General features: G+C 39.4%; 1 protein-coding gene across 1 annotated transcript; it reads left to right on the plus strand.

Moving 5' to 3' along the window:
- The first annotated feature begins 869 nt into the window (after positions 1–869).
- LOC105465535 (sphingomyelin phosphodiesterase acid like 3A) lies at positions 870–21,026 on the plus strand. Its single transcript, XM_011713986.3, has 8 exons — positions 870–1,659; positions 7,508–7,721; positions 8,658–8,802; positions 13,121–13,217; positions 15,459–15,628; positions 16,731–16,911; positions 18,052–18,176; positions 20,389–21,026. The coding sequence occupies exons 1-8, from the start codon at positions 1,548–1,550 to the stop codon at positions 20,704–20,706; spliced, it is 1,362 nt and encodes a 453-aa protein (XP_011712288.2). The 5' UTR covers positions 870–1,547; the 3' UTR covers positions 20,707–21,026.
- Positions 21,027–23,027: the final 2,001 nt, after the last annotated feature.

The raw sequence follows: 23,027 nt of genomic DNA on the forward strand, positions 1-23,027 counted from the left end.
GCACCTTGCTTCCCACTTCAAAACCCCTTTCATGAGACATGCTCCCATTAAGTTACATGGGATAGAAAACAAAGCTTTCTATGATGGGAAAGAAATACACTCTACAACATCTTTTTTGAGGTTAGTAATTATGGAAAGCATTTTCTTCTGTAAAGGAATTCCATGCCCTATAAATTTAAATTATTAGCTTGTCATCTCCAAGCGATCAGCGTTCTCATAAATGGTGAGAAGGAACATAGAACACAGAATCCAGCAGTTTCGGGATTATTCATCATCTTTGCTTACTCCTTTGTACACTTCTTTGCCAGAAGTATATTCAAAAAAGTTCCTTGGAAGCATCAAATCAACCACCTCTACTTATGATTTCCATGCATCTCTAGAATGCATAAAGTATGATTTTCAGACATGTTCTAATTCTAAGACCCTTCTCTTCCCGGCAGTTTAAAAAACAAAACAAAACAAAAAAAACCAAAAGGGGTATCTTTGAGCATTGGTTTTCAAACATCACAATCACTTTAACATGACTTGAAATGCTTGTGAAAACACAAACTGCTGGGCTCCAGCAAGTTGCTGAATCAACAGATCTAGGGTGGTGCCTGGGAATTTGCATTTCTAACTAGAGTTCCCAGGTGGTGCTGATGTTCCCAGTCCAGAGATAACAATTCCAGATCCACTGCGGTATCCAGAACTTTTGCTGATTTCCTGTAAATCATGATACTTCAGGGCTCTCTCTGCATCACCTCTACTGAGGAGCCCTCCCTGTTAAAGCTGGGGTAGGTTGGCCCAAGAAGGGAACCAGGATCGTTGAGATTTCAGCACCCCAGCATTTTTTTTAGTGACTGAAATAATGAAAATTCTGATCAGGCTCCTGCTTGTTTGCACATTTTAACCACTAGCTTTTTGCCCAATATTCTCCTTGTTTCCATAATATAATTATAAACTGTTGATATACTGCTTCCTCGTCAAGAACAAAGAGGTAACTTCAGGGTCACAAAAATGTTTGCAGAAGGGATGAATACCTCGAAGGGCTTTGCAACCAGCTGCGGATACCTGGACGTCTAATTGCTCAAGGTATTATCAGAGACTGAAGAAACAGACTTTTCCCCTGGATTATTTGAAACTCCCCCTCTCTTATTCTCCAGCAGTATAAAAACTCCCCACTTTTTCCTTTTTACAGACGAATTTGAGAGATCTTGCTCTCCCTCCTTCTGGCTTTCATCAAATTGAATGCCTTTCTCTATCCCCAAGCACCAGTGTGTCAGTGTTTGACATCAACTGCACCACTGATACACAAGCCTGAATTTGAGCTTCTACAAGAACATTCCTTCCTAGGCCAAACACCGACGCTAAGAAATACGAGAACAGATCATCGCTAAACAGCAGCTGAAGGCCAGGCGAACTGACTCGCTGCTGAATTTGTCTTTGCACGTGATCAGTCGGGCGTCTATACCCGCAGCCGTCTTCTGACTCCTCCTCACCCTCAGGCCTGACGGTCCGAGTGGAGCTGCCGGACAGCCCGAGCCTCCGGGTCAGCCCCGCGGTCCTCCATGGCGCTGCTGCACGCGCTTGTCTGCTGCCTGCTGACTGCCTGGCACTGCCTCTCCGGCCTCGGGCTGCCCGTGGCGCCTGCAGGCAGCAGGAATCCTCCTCCGGCTGTAGGTGAGTTGTCCGCTACCCTTCTCTTCCCAGCCAGAGCCGAGAGCGGGGAGCGACGGCGCCTGCGCACAGCCGGAGAAAGTGCGGGAGGGCAGCTGCCCCCGGCAGAGGCTCGGGCTAGCCGGGGCCCTGACGCATCCGGCGTTCACTACGGCTGCTGGGCGCGGGGAAGGCGACCAAGGGACTAGAGCGTTAGGGCGTCCAGCCGGAAGACCGGGGCTGGGCGGGGGGAAATGCCAGCGCCGGTGGGGGCGCTCCAAGGGCGCGTCGGACGGATTTCCACAGCCTGGCTTTTGTTTACATCCTGCATCTCAGTTGGTTTGCTCCTTGGGGAAGGAAGGAAAAGCTCCGGGACTCAAGGGAAGAGGAAGCTGGGAGTCCGATGTCCAGCACTGCAAGAGGCCCCGAATCAGTCCTGAATGGAGGGGGACTGTAGTTTCCCTCTCAGCTCAGGGATGTAAATTTCAGCGTGACTCAGACTATCTTATGTCTTGCTCGACCGAGATCGGTGGCTTTTTGTGCCACTCACCCAGCTAGAGCGCGAAAGCACCCTCGGTGTAGGCTAGCCCCTTAGTCAACCGTGGAACTCACGGGGACTTCATTTCACCTGGATGTCCACCTGCGGCCGGGACCCATTTTATTCACTCCCAACACTTAACACAGTGCCTGTTACAGTAGTGATTCTCCTAAGTGTGGCCCTGGACCGGTGGCAGCACCCGCCGCACCTGAGCTTGTTAGCATTGCAAATTTCTAGCCCATCCCAGACCTACTGAATCTGAACCGCCGACGTTGGGGTTCCACAGTAGCTGTTTAACCCTCCGCATGATTCCTTCCGTTCGGCTAAGTTTGAGACTCACTGGTCCAGAATAGATACATTTTGATGGGAGATTGTACAATGCCATCTGAGCCTCCAGTTTCAAAAATCAAGGTGCTCACACCTCTTCAACTCCCTTTGAAAATAATTGCACTGTTGGAGGAAAAACAAAATTAGAGAAGTGGAGTTCTGTTTTCTTTGGGGGGAGAGTTGTCCCTGAGACTCGGTGGCAGCAACTAGTGCTGAAACCTCTCTCTTTGCTCCCTCTGCTTTCTCAGGACTTGGGAGCGCTGTAGGGCAAATATCTTCTCTTTGAAGGCCAAGTCCTCATGACTCGGCTGTCAGGAGGTCTGAAGCAAAAATTGTAAATCTGGTTTCCCAACTGTGGCAAATGTCAGTCATTACAAGAAATTTCCCCAAAATGTTTATGTATACTGGTTTCTGCTTTTATTACAGCTTAGCTTGTGCTACTTTAATTATGTGACCGGTTAGGGTTTTGAAATAAAATGTCTCCGGTTGCTTGAGGCCACACAATGGCAAATTCACCTGTGTTTTAAGGAGGCCTCAAGGAGCGCTTTCTGGGGACTATGTGAGTCTTCACACCTCCGTTTTGGATGGGAAGCTGCAAGGTTGAATCCCCACATACTGAAGGGGAAGGAAGAGGGATTACTGGAGTTCAAAGGTCTGAAGTGTTACTGGAATCACTGGAGTTCAAAGGTCTGAAGTATTCACTCAGCAGTTTCACAATTCTCCTTGTTTGTAGTATTTTGCATATTTTCCACTTGATGTGACAACTCCCCTGCCGCCTCCTCTCAGCCCTAAATGCTCAGACTTCCTTTCAACACCCTGTCTGGCTACGGCTTGCTTGTTATGTGTTTTTGCTTTTAAGTTCCCAGTCTTAGCTTTCTGCCCTCTCAAGTCCTGGTGGTCGGAGGACAAAAGTCCTAGGAAGCTTCACATGTGTGTTTTTGGCTACAGTTCTTTAGATTTAGTAGGCTGGGACTGGCTTGATTGGTACTGTTAAAGCAAACTAAATACGGCCTGAGAAGGACTCCTTACTTCTATATTTGAATCCTTGTGAATGAACTGTAACCTAGCTTAATAGTCAGATGAGACTGAAAACCTAACTTAAGAGTATTCACTGGTAACAATAGTTAAGTTTGGCCAATCCCAGCAGCCATACTTCAACCATTCGTATACTGCTGAGTGTTCAAACTGTTCAAATAAGGAATAAGGCGAGCTGAATTATGTCTGAACTATGGTTCATTGGGTTCTTGAGGAGAAGTTATAATATTTTCTTTAGATTAAAAGATTTTCTGGTATAATTTTGGAAGTTTTTCTAGATATGTTGAACACACATATTTTTGGAAATCGTTTTAAAGATGGTTTGCAGGACAGGAAAACGTGGTGTAGTAAAAAGAACTTTGGACTTTGAACTAGAAACATGGTTTGCAGTGTGAGCTCTGCCACAGGCCAGACAGTGGAAACACACATGCACACTCATTTTTTTATACAGTTTCGTTAGGGGAGGGAGATGAGACTTCCAGATGTTCATTATTCATGAGTCCCAGGTTAAGAACCTGTCAGATCTCTGTTCTTGTCTTCTATTTAAAGACATCTTTCAGTGAATTTAAATGACTATCCCCTAATTTATCTGTCTGGCAATGCCATGCAGTAGAAAGATCACTAGACTCCGAAGTCTGGAGAGACTGGTTCCAGTTAAGCTTTCATTACTGAGTCATCATATGATCTTGAGGATATCATGAAATTTGCCTTTGCCTAAATGTCATCATATGTAAATTAAATAATATTTGTTGAAGGGCTACTATAAGTCATTGCATATTCTAGGTGCTGGAAATATAAATCTAGGTACTAAATTATATCAGAGGAGTGTCCTCTTAATGCATTTCAGGTTTGGGTTTACTGAAACAGATACTGAATATTTTTATTTTTATAGTCTTTTTTTCCCCTAATCTTCACAGTATCTGGTGTGTAGATATTGTCATTATTGGTTTTCTTTCTTCTTCTTCCTTTTTTTTTTTTTTTTTTTTTTTGAGACAGGGTCTCTGTCACCCAGGTTGGAGTGCTGTGGCCCAATCTTGGCTCACTACACCCTCAATCTCCCTGGCTCAAGAGATCCTTCCTAATTTTTGCATTTTTTTGTAGGCATGGGGTTTCACCATGTTGTCCAGGCTGGTCTCAAAATCCTGAGCTCAAGCAATCCTCCTGCCTCAGCCTTCCAAAGTGCTAAGATTACAGGCATGAGTGCCCGGCATCATTATCTGTTTTCATGTGAGGCAGGTGAGACTGGAGATGAAAACACAGAGAGGAATTGTATGTGGATAAGGGCAATGTGGACTCTGGAGTCAGATTTTCTGAATTCATAGGTTAGCTCTGTTGAAGATGATGCATGTAACTTGAATTTAATCTCTATGTGCTTCAGTTTCTTATCTGTAAAATGGAGTATACATAATAATGAGTTCATACATGTGAAGCATAAAAAATAGTACTAAACATGTAATAAGTACTTGAATTTTAAGTATTACTTGGAAATGGGGTTTGAAGTTAAAAACAAAACAAAACAAAAACAGTAAAACTAACATTGAGCTTACTTGGTGCCATATACCTTCTAAGGGCTTTACTTCTGCTAAGTCACTTAACCCTCACAGTAGGCACTATTATTATTCCCATTTCATCAATGAAATAGGCCAAGATCATACAGCTAGATTAGTGGAGGGTAGAGCTTGGGTTGGAAGTCAAACAGTCTGACTCTGGTCTCCACTCTTAACCACGACACTGTATTGTTTCATGTTCATTTATTATACCCTTACATTCTCGAAATAATACAAATACATGTTCACATTAAAACGATTCTCTGGGATGACTCTGAGCTATTTTCCATCTTTACTTTTTGTGCTAGGTAAAGTATATATAAGATGGAAGTAAAGATTGGGGTATTTTCTGCATTATGGAATAAAATAAAATTGCTTTTGGAAGGTATTTTCAACTAATGACTAAGTACCAAGTAATTGACCATACTACTACTTTCTTATGGATGTTTTGTCTACCATTTCTTAATTGTGAACATAAATGTGTTATAAAATTATAATGACAATTATGTGGAGAAGAAACAACAACCAAAAGATAACTCACCCCTTTTACCTTAACATATCAAATGTTTTACCTTATTATCCCAGCTTTGGGTTTAATTCAGTTGTATCATATTGGTATAGTTTAAAGTTTGCATCCTACCTGTTTGCTCTGTGCTTCTGGTGCAGTACATGCTACTTTGTCACTTCTGATGTGTTTCTAGTCATAATCAGAGTAAACTCGAAAACTCAAAAGTGTGGAAAAAAATCTATTAGAACAATTTAAACATGGTCTATAAGGATCATTGAGTATATATGTAAATGATGTATAAACAAACTTGGAGGCCCGTCAGTATGGGAGTTCAGATTTATTTGCTGTGTATACTTTAACAAATTTTCTATTTGACCCAGCACTGGTTTTTCAATTCTAAAATGAGATAATTCCCAGTTCAGAGAGTAGTTTTGAGAATCAAATGACATAATATATTTAAATTGCTTATCACAGTGCCTGGCACATAGCAAATACTTAATAAAGAGAGATACCACTGTGATTATTTGTTCTAGTATTACCTTTAATAAAGGAAACTTTCTTGGCCGGGCGCGGTGTCTTACGCCTGTAATCCCAGCACTTTGGGAATCCAAGGCAGGCAGATCATGAGGTCAGGAAATCGAGACCATCCTGGCTAACATGGTGAAACCCCGTCTCTACTAAAAATACAAAAAAAATAGCTGGGTGTGGTGGCACACACCTGTAATCCCAGCTACTCAGAAGGCTGAGGCGGAAGAATCGCTTGAACCCGGGAGGTGAAGGTGGCAGTGAACCAAGACTGCGCCATTGTACTCCAGCCCAGGAGACAGTAGGAGACTCCATCTCAAAAAAAAAAAAAAAAAAAAAAAGAAAACTTTCTTAAGATGATTTCCAAGTAAGGATGCTATTAAATGGGCCTGGCTGCTTCCTAAAAACCCAATGGAAGCATCCTTTTTAACATTTGCTTCCCTTATTAACATTTTATACGAGTGTATAACAGAAGATGTACCTCTATTAAATAGCTTTTAAGAACCTTTGGGAATTCCTATTTTTGGCTTAAAGCTTGTATTAGAGATTTATGTTCTTTGAATTAATGTTCAGAGGCAAGGTTTACAAGAAAGTAAGAGTGATAGTTCCTGGTTCTGCTGTCTGCTTACTCACTGTGTAACCTTAACAAACGACAACATATTTATATGTCAATTTTTCTACAAGAAGAATGTAAATAATTTGTAAAATCTTAAATTCTTAAAGGAGACACACTCTTAAGACACAAGATGATGTCATCATTGGCCTCTCCAAAGGATACTTTCATACATTTTATTATGGAAACATAGCTTTGCTAAATACTCTTTGTTCAGTTATCATGCCGATACTAATACTGAGCTCATCCACTCTTTTTTTTGAAACGGAGTCTTGCTCTGTCGCCCAGGCTGGAGTGCAGTGGCACGATCTCAGCTCACCGCAACTTCTGCTTCCCGGGTTTAAGCGATTCTCCCACCTCAGCCTCCTGAGCAGCTGAGATTACAGGTGTGTACCACCACACTCGGCTAATTTTTTTATATTTTTGGTAGAGATAGGGTTTCCCCATATTGGCCAGGCTGGTCTCGAACTCCTGACCTCAAGTGATCTGCCTGCTTCAGCCTCCCAAAGTGCTGGGATTACAGGCATGAGGAACCTCGCCTGGCCTGAGCTCATCAGTTCTGACACACTTAAGTAGTAAATTGTTCCTGCAGTTCCTTGAAGCTCATCTTCTCACAGAGAAGGATTGTATTTAACTTCAAGGCGTATGAACATTTAAATTACCAAGACTTTCCTCCATCACAGGGAGGAACAACCGTCTCTAGTCTTATTATAAATATCTATATGAGAATTCCAAAGGAGAACAAGTAGATTTATCTACGTTTTTTGTCTAATCAACAGGACAGTTTTGGCATGTGACTGACTTACACTTAGACCCTACTTACCACATCACAGATGACCACACAAAAGTGTGTGCTTCATCTAAAGGTGCAAATGCCTCCAACCCTGGCCCTTTTGGAGATGTGCTATGTGATTCTCCATATCAACTTATTTTGTCAGCATTTGATTTTATTAAAAATTCTGGACAAGAAGCGTCTTTCATGATATGGACAGGGTAAGTGATTATATAAGTACCATTAATTACTCAATATTTATTTACAGTGTCCTAAGCTTCATAAGAGTGCTGAATTCCATAAGACGATTAGTTACATTGTAAGAGTTATTTGAGTTAAAAAACTCTAGGTCAAACGAATCAACATTAATAGAGGTAAGAACAGTTTTAGAAGTATTATTTTTTTCTGGAATACAGATTTCAGAAATATGTCAGTGTTAACTAAGAGATGAATCCATAAACAGCATACTTGCATCAATATCTTGAGATGTTGATACTAGGTCTTCATGAAATTATCAAAGACGAAAGACAATAATGGAAGTTTACCTGTCATGACAATTTTGTAAAGCATCATCTTCTGGCAGTATAACTAACTGGTTCCCTTCATCATTATAGAGTGAAGAGGCCCATATTTCTTTACCTGGAATAATGACCGTAACTAATATTTGTAGAGTATTTACTTCGGGCTTGGCACTGTTTTAATTAACTTATACATTATAACTTATTTAACTTTTACAATGGGTATTATTATTCCCATTTTACAGATGAGGAAATGAAGGCACTGAACATCTAAGTAACCTACCTGAGTATACGGAGTTGGTAATTGGCAAAACTGGGATTCAAAATAGGCATTTGGGCTCTGGTTCAATTGGCATCTGCTTTTAATTATTGCAGTTTTTAGCCTCTTATAAATCTTCAGTCAGGTAGTGAAATAGACTGGGATTCCCAGCTTATTTTTTGTATTTTATTTTGTTAATTTTCTTTTATAGGATTCTCTGTAGGGAAGAGGTAGGTGAAGAGTAGTCTATCAACTCTTTAGCTGTAATCTGCTGTTTTAAAATGGAAGTCTGCAATAATAGGTATAGCAAGGCATCATGCATAAGTCTAGTAACTCTTTATGAAACTGATTTTGTTCTTTACAATCTGTCTCTTTTTCAGGGATAGCCCACCTCATGTTCCTGTACCTGAACTCTCAACAGACACTGTTATAAATGTGATCGCTAATATGACAATCACCATCCAGAGTCTTTTTCCAAATCTCCAGGTTTTCCCTGCACTGGGTAATCATGACTATTGGCCACAGGTAAATTTAATAAACTTTCAGAAGTGCTTAAATAATTGTTCCTATTAGTAGTGTCAAAATTGTGACAATAATTAGCTAGTGATAGGGCATGGGAGTGGGTCTTATAGAGGGAGAATGTGGTCTTAATCCTAACCAGCAAGAAAGGCGAAGACAAGTACTTTGGGGACGGTATAAGGATTATTTTAATATTTCATGAGAAGTTATACCAATAGTGACTTTTCAGAAGCAAATTATCCAGTTTGTGGATTATTAATTTATGTTTTCCTTCATAATCTTCTTCAATTTCTCTTTTCTTTTGAATGTTCATTTGCATGTCCATGACAAGGTTAGCAAGTAAGGTTAATATTGATAAATATTTACTTTTTCCAGAATTCTTATTAGGCCTGCAAAGATGTGCATACCCTGATCTAAGCTAGACTATAACTAAAAACAAAAACATTACAAATTACCATAAGAAGCAAAGAGGAAGGAGGTCTATGTTCAAGTCTAGTTTATCTAATTAAGACATGATTCAAAGCAGAGACCGTGTTCAGAGCATTTAATGCCTAGATACCCCTGGCTCCAACAGGTTTTTATTTGAGAACCAACCTGCGCATAACAGCCAGATAACAGTCCTGTTTACAGCATCCTGTTGTAGTCGTGTAAAATTTTAGATTTGTACCCAGCGATTTTTGTTTAGTCCAGGGCTTGGAAATTGTCTCCTGTGGTACAAATTCAGCCTGTTGCTTGATTTTGTAAATAAAGTTTTATTGGAACACAGCTATGTTTCCATTCATTCTACATTGCCTTTGATTGTTTCATGTTTCAGAACAGAGCAGTTGAAATGGGTAGAAAAAGTTTGCTGACCCCTGATCTAGACCTACCCTTCATTTTGTAGGTGAGAAAATGAAGGCTCAGAAATGGGAATTACTTGTTCAAGTGCTCAAAATCCATTGTGAGCAGAGCCCAAACTCTAGATCTTTTTACCTCAGATCTGTGTTCACTTAAAACAACATCCTTTTGCACATCTCTTGCTCTTGCCTGACTAACATTCGTAATGTTTCCCAAACATACGTACTTTCACACCTCTCTGTGTCCACATTTTTCTGTTTGCTTAGAATATCTTCCATCTCATGTCAAATGAATGCTGAATGGGGGTTTTGATTATTTTTAGTCAGTCAAACCTAAATACAGTAATTTTGACGAGTTGTATTCTAGAACAAGCTGAGGTTTCAAGTGACTTCTTGGCCCTGGCCTACTATCTTGAGATGAGTAATATGTGAGTCTTTTTGAGTCAGCAAAAACAAACAGCTTTTGTTCTGTTGAGATATTAGACCACCCAGTGCAGAGGCTTGGGAACAAATGAGTTCCAGCAGCCCAAGGTCACACACATTGTGTTTATATGCCTTAGGTGGCAGGAAGGCTGGAATATTGGAAAACACAGGGGTTAGAGTCATAGTCACTAGAATGTAAATCTTTAACCAGCCCTGCCTTCCACCCCCTCCCTCCCAGCCCTGCTTTTAATAGCTTGGCCAACTTGGGTGATTCACTTAACATCGCTGATGCAGAGATCACTCATTTGTAAATAGAAGCCATAGTACCTACCTTGTAAAGTTTTTGTGAGCATTGGTGATATGAAAAGGGCATAGCTTACTATCTGCCACAGCATAAGCCCTCATTAAGTGGACTTGTGGTGATTGTCACATTAAGTGGTGATAGGGGATACATGTTTGTAACTCCTTTGAGGATTTGTTTCATTTTATTTTTATGTCTGTCCTCTTTTTGTCAAGTCAAATCTTACAATTCAAAGACAGAAATGCTACCTAACTTCTATAACATATCCTATTATATTAATATATACAGCTCGGGTAAATTGGGCAGCCTACATACCTTTAACAGTTAATTTTTTTTTTTCTCTTTCTAGCTTATGGTCTTGTATCTAAAAATGTTCTTTCTGTTATTCCACTACCATCTTTCCACCTCTCAGTTTTGGAAATGTCAAATGTAACATGAAAGCTCCACAACAAGTTTTCCTAGAGGCTGGTGTCTGAGATCTAACTCTGGAGAATGTTAGAAACAAATACATTTCATAAGTGATATTTTCCCACTGAAATCCCATGTTCATGCAGCATAGCTACATAATATACATATACAGATGCATGTCCCCACCCATGACACCAGAAGTAGGTATCAGTGTGGACAGCCTGGAGAATTCTTCCTGTTGCCACCCAAGGAAGAGTCCCCATTTACTCCTACACTGGCAAGACTGGTGCCACTGAATTTGTGGGTGGGTCACTTTCCATTAGGCTTCATTTCTCAGCAGTGGTTATGTCACAGCCAAAAAGGATTGGGAAGGAAACATGTAGCAATAGACAACTGGCTGTGAGAGTGATCATGGGATTTAGACCTGCCCTAAGACTGACCACCTATACCTGGACCAGCCGTCTAACTTCTCTGGTGCTTGTATTTCTCATTTTTAAAATAGAGAAGAAAGTCTAAAGTGATTTTTCCATAGTTCTAAGCTTTTCCATCACCATACCATACTTGGCATCCATCCCAAAGTAAACAAGACTTTATGGCCAAGACTTTATGGCTTTTTATTATATGATGATAATGATGCATACCAATTTTTAATGAGAATCTAGATTGGCCTAAGCTGTTGTGTAATTCTCAGACAGGCGACCCTGATCTTGGACACAAACTGAAAATACATGTTTAGTCCAATTAAAACAAGTCTTTTGGTTATTACTTGCCCTGGATGTATCTATACATTCATCATGTATTAGATGCATGCATCAAGAACTACTATGACTTGGGCATCTTCTTGAAAAATAACTTTTGATAAACTCCTCTCAGAAATAGGTCTATTTTACCAATGTACAGAAGTAAATGAAAAGAGTGCAGAAGGGGCTTCAGTCATTTAACATACTTTTTTAAAAACAAAATTAAAAACAGTTATCCAATTCACAAATGATTTCTGGGTTTTTATTCAGTATTTACCTTTTCTTGTTTTTTGTTTTTTGTTTTTTTGAGACAGGGTCTTTTTCTGTCACCCAGGCTGGAGTGCAGTTCAGTGGCACAAGCATAGATAAATGCAGCCTCGACCTCTGGGGCTCAAGCTATCCTTCTGCCTCAGCCTCTCAAAGTGCTGGGAATACAGGCATGAATCACCATTCCCTGCTTCAGTATTTACTTTCTTAAAGTTTTGTTTTCCCCCAGGCGAGGGTCCCCATTTACTTCTACACTAGAGATTATGTCATCCTGAAGACACTTTATGATAATAAAAATGTTTTATACTTAAAATGTATTATTTAAAATATCAAAATATTTTGATATAATTTATGCTGCCATAAAGAGACTTATCCACATCAAAAGCATGTGGTTGTAAATCTTTCTTCAAAAAGTTAAGAAGCTTATAATAATTTGAACTGTTCAGAAGACTTTGTTAAATTCTAAAACATGGTGTTTTCTTGTTCCCTCAGCATGCTGCATCAGGCAGTGCACGTACAGGCTCAAACCTGCCTTTGGCATCTCTTTAATGATCCCACTCCCACATCCTTCCTATATCCTCGCTATGCAAAAGCATGAGCTTTTCTCTGTACATGGTACACACCTATGGGACTCCGTGCCTGTGCCTGTGCCTATGCCTGTGTTTGTATCTGGGCCACTGAATTTGCTTTGATGCCCTTTTGTTAAGTTGATAAAATCCTTATGTAAGGCCTGGTTTAAATGGTCTCTTCACTCTCTACTCTAATTCCCTGGGCTACACTTTTGTTTGTTTGTTTGTTTGTTTTTTGAGCCAGAGCCTCAGTCAGTTGCCGAAGCTAAAGTGCAGTGGTGCGATCTTGGCTCACTGCAACCTTCGCCTCGTGAGTTCCAGTGATTTTCCTGCCTCAGCCTCCCGAGTAGCTGTGATTATGGGTGCTCACCACCACGCCTGGCTAATTTTTGTATTTGTAGTAGAGATGGGGTTTCACCATATTGGCCAGGCACTTCTTGAACTTCTGACTTCAAGTGATCTGCCTGCCTCGGCCTCCCAAAAGTGCTGGGATTATAGGCATGAGCCACTGCACCTGGCCCTTGACTACACTTGATTGTTCTTGCTTCTAGGCTCCCAGACCTCTGGGTAGTGCCCAGCACATTGTCTTATAGTTAAGTGGTTACATTTTGTCCCCCAGTCTCTCCAACTAAGTTATAATTCCTTGAAGATGAAATCTATCTAATAATCATCCTTGCATCTCTGGATGCCTAACATAGTAGTCAGTGCTCAAGTAATGTTTACATTAATTCAGCTGTGTATCTTTAAATTTCAATGGTGGATTATATTGTTTGTGGCCAGGATCAACTGCCTGTAGTCACCAGTAAAGTGTACAACGCAGTAGCAAACCTCTGGAAACCATGGCTAGATGAAGAAGCTATTAGTACTTTAAGGAAAGGTAAGTGAAAGACTTACTTATTCCTATTTTGCCTCAGTTTTTATTCATGTTATTTAGACTTAAATTGTTAATGTTTGCTTGAGTGTGCCAATTCTGGAGCGCAGCCCCCAGTTTTTGTGGGGGACAGTGAGTAGTAATGCTGCCTGTGACACAGGTCACGGACCTGTTTATCTTGCAGGGAGCTCTTCCTGTTCTTCTTCTACTCTCTTTTCTTCTTCTGCTTTTAATTAGGTAGGTATGTTCCTGGTGGAGCAAAAGCTGAAATTGGGATTTCAATGTAAATAAAAGTGTATGTTTCTAATTGGAAAATTGATTGAGAAAAGAGAATGGACACTAACTTCTAACAAAGCAGCACAGTTGTATAAAACAAACAGCTGGTAAAGTGAGGATAATTAAGCTTCTAACATGGACTTTGAGGTGCTTGGGAAAGTAATGCATAATTAGTGCATAGTAAGGCCTTCCCTGGGTCATGTCTAAAGGCCCTCTGCTTCAGTGGCTCTTGACACATCGTTATATAAATCCCTGACATTTTGTGAGCTTAACTGAGGTACCCAGCTGTTAAACTAAGACTTTGATGTTTTTAGAATGTTGAGACAATATTAAGTTAATGGCTAGATTTCTCTCAGTTAAAACACTTCTTTCAGTATTTTTGTTAACCCTTTGGCTTTTGCCACTATTTTTTAATTGTTTTTGCTAGCATGCAGCAAATCATAGTATTTATGAATTTGAGACATGGTAGATTAGACTATGGTTCTGATTAATCTAGGGAACAATATCTAGTCTTTTTTTTTTTTTTTTTAGATGGAGTTTCACTCATTGCCCAGGCTAGAGTGCAATGGTGCGGTCTTGGCTCACTGCAACCTCTGCCTCCTGGGTTCAAGCGATTCTCCTGCCACAGCCTCCTGAGTAGCTGGGATTATAGGCACCCGCCACCACACCTGGCTGATTTTTGTATTTTTAGTAGAGATAGGGTTTCACTATGTTGGTCAGGCTGGTCTTGAACTTCTGACCTCAGGAGATCCACCTGCCTTGGCCTCCCAAAGTGCTGGGATTATAGGCATGAGCCACCATGCCTGGCCTATGTCTAGTCTTATACTTCACATCCTACAAGATACATAGAGAGCTTGTGCAGGTTGAAGGGAGAGCCATAAAGAATGATCAAGATTCCTAAAGAAATGCTCTGCCTTCTAAGAAGACTCAGCATAAAGCAGGGGAGGCAGAAAAAAGCTGAGAAGTGGAATGCAGGCCCTAAGAAAAAACCATATGAGTTTCATAATAATATCCATTCCAATGATAGCCCTCAAAGCTCCAGTTAAACACTGGAGTATAATATTAAGTTAAAAGTCGTAGAAGGCATCCTGAGAAAGTCTTAAAGGCAAAAGTGATTTGGAGCAGAGATGCCCTGCATGAGGGGCCTCAAACTTTGTCATCTCAGAGGCCCTCGTGAGACCTGTTGTCATTTTCTCCTCCTAGGACATGAGGCAGCTTCTCAAAAATAACTTCTGACAAATTCAAACCCAACTGCCCTGCTAATACCGTAGTAAAAATAATAAGGTGTTATGACTACAAGAAAGAATAGAGAAAATTAAAGGGGCAGTGATCAATCATGATTGAAAGCTAGGGAAAGCCGTGCGTAGTGAGTAGGCTCGGGGCAAAGAAAGCTGAGCCAGATCTTAGTGCCTAGCTCTGAAAGTGCCATTGCAGCAGACCCTTGGGTGTCCCTTCACCAGTGGTTCAGAGGCATGGGTGGAGTGAGGCCTTTAAACCTCTTCTCCCCTGAGATTGTAGCAGCTGTGGTTTGTCTGACTTTTTTTTCCAAGTAGTCTCTAGCAAGATCCATATGTGTTACCATTTTTTGGATTTTATATTTCACAATGTCTCTCATCTTAAACCCCTAATCACAAAAGTAGAAGTTGATGTGTAAATCATTCTTTCATAAAATTCAATCTCATTACTTTACTGCCCAAACACTTATTTATGTTTTCATGTGAATATTGGATACAACTGTTGTTATCTCAATATGTTGGAAGTGACAGCACCGGGCCTGGCACCGTAGCAGGTTTTCAGTAAATGCTTGTTAAATCTGATTCTGATCTAATGACAGCCTATCTATGTGCAAACTAAGCAATAAGAAATAAGCACCAACCTCCTGACTGGATTGTAAACCTCAGGAATTTGCTTTCACAATGTGTGTGTGTATGTGTATGTCTTCCTAAATGTGTTTTAAAATTGTTTTTATAGGCGGTTTTTATTCACAGAAAGTTACAACTAATCCAAACCTTAGGATCATCAGTCTAAACACAAACTTGTACTACGGCCCAAATATAATGACACTGAACAAGACCGACCCAGCCAACCAGTTTGAATGGCTAGAAAGTACACTGAACAGCTCTCAGTGGAATAAGGAGAAGGTAGATCCCATAGACCAAAACCATCTGGGAATAAACGGAAGGCAAAATGTGTATGTTTATTAAACTTGGGGTGGACTCCAGTATCAATACAAGTATTAGAATTTGAAGATTTTTTTTTTTTTTTGCATAAACACTTTGTAACTCATGAATTTTCTTTTTTTTTTTTTTTTTTTTTATTTCGAGATGGAGTCTCACTCTGTTGCCCAGGCAACATTCTGTTGCCCAGAGTGTAATGGCGTGGCCTTGGCTCACTGCAACCTCTGCCTCCCAGGTGAAAGCGATTCTCCTGCCTCAGCCTTCCCGGTAGCTGGGATTACAGGCACCCACCACCACATCTGGCTAATTTTTGTATTTTTAGTAGAGACGGGGTTTTACCATGTTGGCCAGGTTGGTCTCGAACTACTGACCTAGGTGATCCACCCATCTCGGCCTTCCAAAATGCTGGGATTACAGGTGTGAGCCACTATGCCTGGCCAACTCATTTTAGTTTTAATTTTTTTTTTTTTTTTTAAGAGACAGGGGTCTCACTCTGTTGCCCAGGCTAGAGTGCAGTGGTGCGATCATGGCTCACTGCAGCTTCAGCCTCCTGGGCTCCAGTGTTTCTTCCACCTCAGCATCCTGAGTAGGTGAGACTACAGGTGCACGCCACCACACCAAGCTAATTTTTTTTTTCTGTTATTTTTTGTAGAGACGAGATTGCACCATGTTGCTCAGGCTGGTCTCAAACTCTGGGCGGCTCGAACTCTGCTTTGGCATCCCAAAGTGCTGGGATTACAGGCCTGAGTCACCTTGCATTGCAAGTTTTATTTTGTCTTGCTTTTACTGCTTTTAGGATTGGTAGACATCTACTGGTATAAAAAGAGGCCAGTTCAAAACATTGTGACTGAAGTCACAGTTGCCTTATATCATCAACAGTGTGCAGATATAGTGACCTTAATAGTTTTATAATTTTGTCTTTTTGTTATAAATAGAAGAGACGACATATTTGCTTTGTAAATTTTAATTAATATACTTTCAATCTTGGGTATCCAAATGTCATTTGGTTGTGACCAATGTGCAGAAAGATTCTCATGAGGCCTCCTCCTTGTGTTTCCTTTTCCAGGTGTACATCATAGCACATGTTCCAGTGGGGTATCTGCCGTATTCACAGAACATCACAGCAATCAGAGAATACTATAATGAGAAATTGATAGATATTTTTCGAAAATACAGTGACGTCATTGCAGGACAATTTTATGGACACACTCACCGAGACAGCATTATGGTTCTTTCAGATAAAAAAGGTAATGTAGTGCTGTGTTTGCATCTCCCCAGTCTAAGAGTCTAGAGCAAAGTGGTGAATATCTAGTCAATTTGCTGATTGAGTAAATTAAACATTTTATTTAAAAATCTGCCAGCACTAGCCTTTTCTGAATTATCCTCAATGGTTGTATGATGAGTGTCCAAATCATAACATTAGGCCTGCAGCTGGATTTCTTCAACATAAGCTCCTGTTAGCTCCACGGGGCCAGCGTTATTTATTTGCTGTCAACACAAAAGCCACAGAAACCCTCAGCTCACTCAAATTTTCTTTTGAATCTTCGAGTTTAAAGAAATATCACTCTATTTTAACTGCTACACTCAAGTTTCTTTTGATGTTACTTGTTTTATTTCTCAGAATTTAGAAAGCAAAGCACAATTTACACAACAGCTTAAAATAAAATATATTAAGCTCTTACTTGCAAGTTCTTATTGATACATATATAAGCAGAGAGAAGGATACAAACAAACCCCCATGTACTCATCACTCAAATTCAACATCTATCAAGATTTTTCACTTTTCTTTTTTGAGACGGAGTCTCGCTCCGTTGCCAGGCTGGAATGCACCCTGTGATCTCAGCTCATTGCAACCTCCGCCTCCCTGGTTCAAGCGATTATCCTGCCTCAGCCTCCTGAGTAGCTGGGACTACATGTGTGTCACCATGCCCAGCTAATTTCATCATGTTGGCCAGAAAGGTCTCGATCTCTTGACCTAGTGATCTTCCTGCCTCGGCCTCCCAAAGTGCTGGGATTACAGGCCTGAGCTACCGCACCTGGCCTTATATTCTTTTAATTTTCTTGCTGGAGTATTTGAAAGTGAATCTCAAACACTGGATCTATTTCAGCACTACATATTCTATATTCATTGCTAAAATATACGGATAATTTACATAACCACAAACTTACTTAACAAAATCAACAATAATTATCTGGTATCAGTAACAAAAATACCCCTATTTTCTCAAAATTGTCTCTTTATAGTTGTTTCAAGTCAGTATCCATCAATGATCACATATCACTTGGCTTTGTCTGTTGATCTCTTAATCTGGAACCTGTTTATGTTTTTAATATAATTAAACTCTATTATTTAAAAATGTTTGTTTATGTGCATATGTTTTGTTCAGGAAGTCCAGTAAATTCTTTGTTTGTGGCTCCTGCTGTTACACCAGTGAAGAGTGTTTTAGAAAAACAGACCAACAATCCTGGTATCAGACTATTTCAGTATGATCCTCGTGATTATAAATTATTGGTAAGTTGGCAGATTTCAGAGCTGAACCCATGTTTATGCATATCTTCGTAGTTTTCATTAGTTTAGTTGAATTTTTCTCAGGACAGTCATGTGAGATGTATTTTATGTTGAAATCTCCTTGCATCCTTCTTCTTTTTTATACTTGCAATGTTACCAGGACTTACTAAGTGTGAGCTGATGAAGTTAGTCTTTGGAAGGCTGTTTCTATTCTTCTAAGGACTTCACATTTATTTAGATGCTTTCATTGGTTAGTGCCAGGTTTGTAGACTTGTATACATACTGTTTCACTAAACCATGTTCATTCTTCTTCTCCGGAATATAAGTATCAAGAAGAATGTAGGCTCTGTTACCATTCCCTCTCATGAACCATTATTTCTAAACTTCTCTGTGTCCCAGTGTATTTATCCATGAAATGGGAATTAAAATATTATTTAATTCACTAAGTTGCTATGAGGATTGCATGAACAAATCTATGTAAAGCACTTAGAAAAATGCTTGGCTCATACTAAATGCTTAATAAATGTTAAACAAGATTCTATTTTCTTGTTCTTGTTTTGTAACCCAGGTTTGGCTCATACTAAATGCTTAATAAATGTTAACAAACAAGATTTTATTTTCAGGTTCTTGTTCTGTTACCCAGGCTGAAGTGTAGTAGTGTGATCATAGCTTACAGCAGCCTCAAACTCCTGGGCTCAAGTGATCCTGCCACCTCAGCTTCCCACGTAGGCAGGACTATAGGCATGCACCACCACGCCCAGCTAATTTTTATATTCCTGTTGTAGAGATGGGGGGGTCTCCCTGTGTTGCCCAGGCTGGTCTCGAACTCTTGGGCTCAAGTGATCTTCCCACACTGGCCTTCCAAATTGCTGGTATTACAGATGTGAGCCACTGGGCCCACCCAAAAAATTCTTTTAAAGGAAAAAAAATTGAATTGGATATTTAGGACAAAAGCTCTTTGGAGCAGCTTCATGGCTCCCTGCTTTAGAACAATTTAGCACAAAAGACTGGCCATTTAGCTTATGGGTACTTCAGTTTGGATAACTTCCCCTTTCTAGAAACATAATTTCAAAATAATTCACTTCAGTTAAAGCCATTATTGGTATAACTGCTTTTTTTTTTTCCTAGATGAATTTAAATAGGAGATGGTTCTGTTATTCCTCAGAATAACGGAGGGAGGAGGTACAGTGACAGAAATCTGGTCTGGGGAAATGAAACAATTGTGTGATAAATTAGTCCAAAAGAATTTTTTCTACAACTTTCAGTTGCCTAATTTTGGATCTGAACCTCAGATCCAAAACACACACACGTATACATCCGTCTATATATGTGTTTATGTATCTAATACACAGCATCTGAGGTTCAGACCCTGATGTATATATACATGTGTACATATGTACCGATGTGGGAAGATTCTCCTGATATAGCACTAAATAATTTCTAAAAATATAAAAATAATTTCTTGTATAATTTCTAAATAATTTCTTAAAATACAACAATGTATACAGTAAGACTCCATTTTTTTGAAAAAGCCAAAAATGTAAGTATGCACATTCCAAATATTTATCTTTGTTTAGCTATAAAGCCTAGATTACCACACATATACTGGAGTACTGACAAATGTTTAACAACTGGTTCACTGAGGGGAAAAGTGCCTTAATTTGCAGTGTTTGCCAATATCCATGACAGAAATACTCACATCATGGACAATTTCAAGCTACCAAAGTGCCACAGATTTCCTTTCCTTTTTCCTTTCCTTTTTCCTTTCCTTTTTTCTTTCCTTTCTTTCCTTTCCTTTTCTTTCTTTCTTCGAAGTCTTGCTCTGTCACCTAGACTGGAGTGCAGAGGCGCAATCTCACAATTTCGGTTTACCGCCACCTCTGCCTTCCGGATTCCAGCAATTCTTCTGCCCCAGCCTCCTGAGTAGCTGGGATTACAGGCACCCACTACCATGCCCGGCTAATCTGTGTGTGTGTGTGTGTGTGTGTGTGTATTTTTAGTAGAGATGGGGTTTCATCATGTTGGTCAGGCTGGTCTCAAACTCCTGACCTCAGGTAACCCACCCGCCGCAGCCCCTCAAAGTGCTAGGATTATAGGCATGAGCCACAGCGCCCAGCCTAAAATGTCACAGAAATTTAAACATGAATGCTTCTTGTTGTACAATGCCTTATGTGCCAAAAAGTGAACCAGGTTTTGTTACTGTTCTTAACTGCAGGATATGTTGCAGTATTACTTGAATCTGACAGAGGCAAATCTAAAGGGAGAGTCCATCTGGAAGCTGGAGTATACCCTGACCCAGACCTATGACATTGAAGATTTACAGCCAGAAAGTTTATACGGATTAGCTAAACAATTTGCAATCATAGACAGTAAGCAGTTTATAAAATACTACAATTACTTCTTTGTGAGTTATGACAGCAGCATAATATGTGATAAGACATGTAAGGCCTTTCAGATTTGTGCAATTATGAATCTTGATAATATTTCCTATGTAGATTGCCTCAAACAGCTTTATATAAAACACAGTTACTAGTATTTCACAGTTTTTGTTAATAGAAAATGCTTCTCTGATTCTGAGATCAATTTGTGGGAATTTTACATAAATCTTTGTTAATTACTGAGTGGGCAAGTAGACTTCCTGTCTTTGCTTTTTTCTTTCTTTGATTTTTCTTTTTTTGATACCTAAATGTAGATATCTTTATCATTCTGAATTGTATTATATATTAAAACTGCTCATTAATAGAAAAATGGATGTAAATTGGATGTAAATATTCAGTTTATATAATTATACCTAATTTATACCCTTGTTGAAATTGTCATTTATACAATAAAGCAAATTCTTTATCTCTAAATACGATGAAGTTTTCTTAACATGATAATTTTAGTTAAAATCTGTGTGTTAACTGAGGTCCAAGTTGTTTACCTCTCATATGTAGACAGAGGTTACCACTGTTTACATGCACTATCTATTCATGGGAAAATACCATGATCATTAGGACCATGCTCAAACATCACAGGGCATGTATTGCCTAGCTTTCTTCATTCTGTGAGCCTTTGGCATTGATAACTTTTAAGGATGAGAATGTCACACATACTTATTGCAACTGTAGTACTAATATAAGGCCTGGGTCCTAGTCTAGTGCCTGGTACCTAGTAAATAATTGTTGAAATGAATTGAAAGCTATGAGTATTTTTCAAATAAACATCCTAGATTGCAGTGGTGGCATTTTCTTTGTCACAGTATTCCAAGACAGGACAAAAATGAGCCTTTTATTTAATGGGATTGTTTTTAGGACTCTCCAATGGCTCAAGCTGTTTTCTGCTTTCAGGTTAAGTAGGAGAATTAAAGTAGAAATGGAGGGGAGAGTGGGAGGGACTGGGGGATTTAAAGGAAGAGAAGATTGTATATCCCAATTTTTTGGCATACTGGAGGAGACTGTTAAAGAAAAGAAAAAAAAAACTCATCATGACACTTGTTAAAGATGTTAAGGCAGACGTTATCCAAGGTAGACCCCAGTGAGAGGTATAGGGACCACTGCAATGGAATCTCACAGTGAGGGAGAGACAGTGGACTCAGTTCTGACTTCAACAAGGCTGAGTGGGGATTTATAACCAAGGAGCAGGGCGGGGATTAGTGAATGGAAAATTACCAGGACGAAAAAACATCAAAGGTAAGAGGTTTCTGGCTATACCAACTTGATAGGACTATTGCTGAAGGCAGGCCAGTGTGATAGGGTATCAAGTGTGGTCAGATACCAAGGGTGGGGCATTCTCCCTAAGCCAACTTAACAGGATTCTTGCTCAAACTGGATCCTGCAAGAACAAAGAAGGAAGCCCAGTGTTGGCCTAATCAAGCAGAGGAACTGGAGGAGCCTGACTAAAGTTTTGGTCAAAAGAGAGAGTCTTTGTCAAGACATAAAATGAGCAACCTTAGATTGAGGAGAATGGAACTCATCATCCTTATGACTGGCTTGACTTCGTATATTAAAATGTCTTTTAGATGTAACATTGCATAATAATGAAACCAAATTATCCTGATTTCCAGAGAGCTAATAAAATAAGTATTATAAAACAAAGATATCATATCTAAGAAACAATCATGATTCATTAGGTAAACTTTCTTTTAAAATTTTTACTTTTTAGGTTTCAACACATAAATTAGTATGTTTTAAAAGTGAGAATGCTGAAGCAAAGCAAAAATGCGTTATAAAATAGTCACATCATTTAGAAAACTTCATGCCTGCAATTATATTTAAAGTTGGTATATTCAAATGACTAGACTGTGTATTCATACATTTTTTTAATTTTTAATTTTTAATTTTTATGAGTACATAGTAGGTGTATATATCTATGGGGTACATGAGATATTTTGATACAAGCATGCAATGCGTAATAATCACATCATGGAAAATGGGGTATCCATACCCTCAAACATTTATCCTTTGTGTTACAAACAATCCAATTATACTATTTTAGTTATTTAGAAATATACGATATTCACATATTCTCATACTTATGGGCAGAGGTTCTAAGAAAACAAGTTTGCAATATGTAGGAAAATTTAGAAACAGTGAAAAGCAAATATGGTTTTAGCTGACTTGGAAAATGAGCCCCAGCACCGGAAATGTTTGCAGGGTTATTGTGGAGAAAATTTCTGCATCTGTTGGGAGTTTGGTGCAGTGAATATTCAGGGTCTATCCTATTTTATTCTAGAGTTTTTACATTTTTAATTACACATTTTTGTATCCAGTTTACTTTCTTCTTGAAATAGAAATAAATGATTTTAAAATCTGAGTGACATTTAGGGACATTATCAACAGTTAAACTGATCTTTCCATTGTAAAACCAGAGCAT

This window comes from Macaca nemestrina, chromosome 5, assembly GCF_043159975.1.
Source record: "Macaca nemestrina isolate mMacNem1 chromosome 5, mMacNem.hap1, whole genome shotgun sequence".
Lineage (NCBI taxonomy): Eukaryota > Metazoa > Chordata > Mammalia > Primates > Cercopithecidae > Macaca > Macaca nemestrina.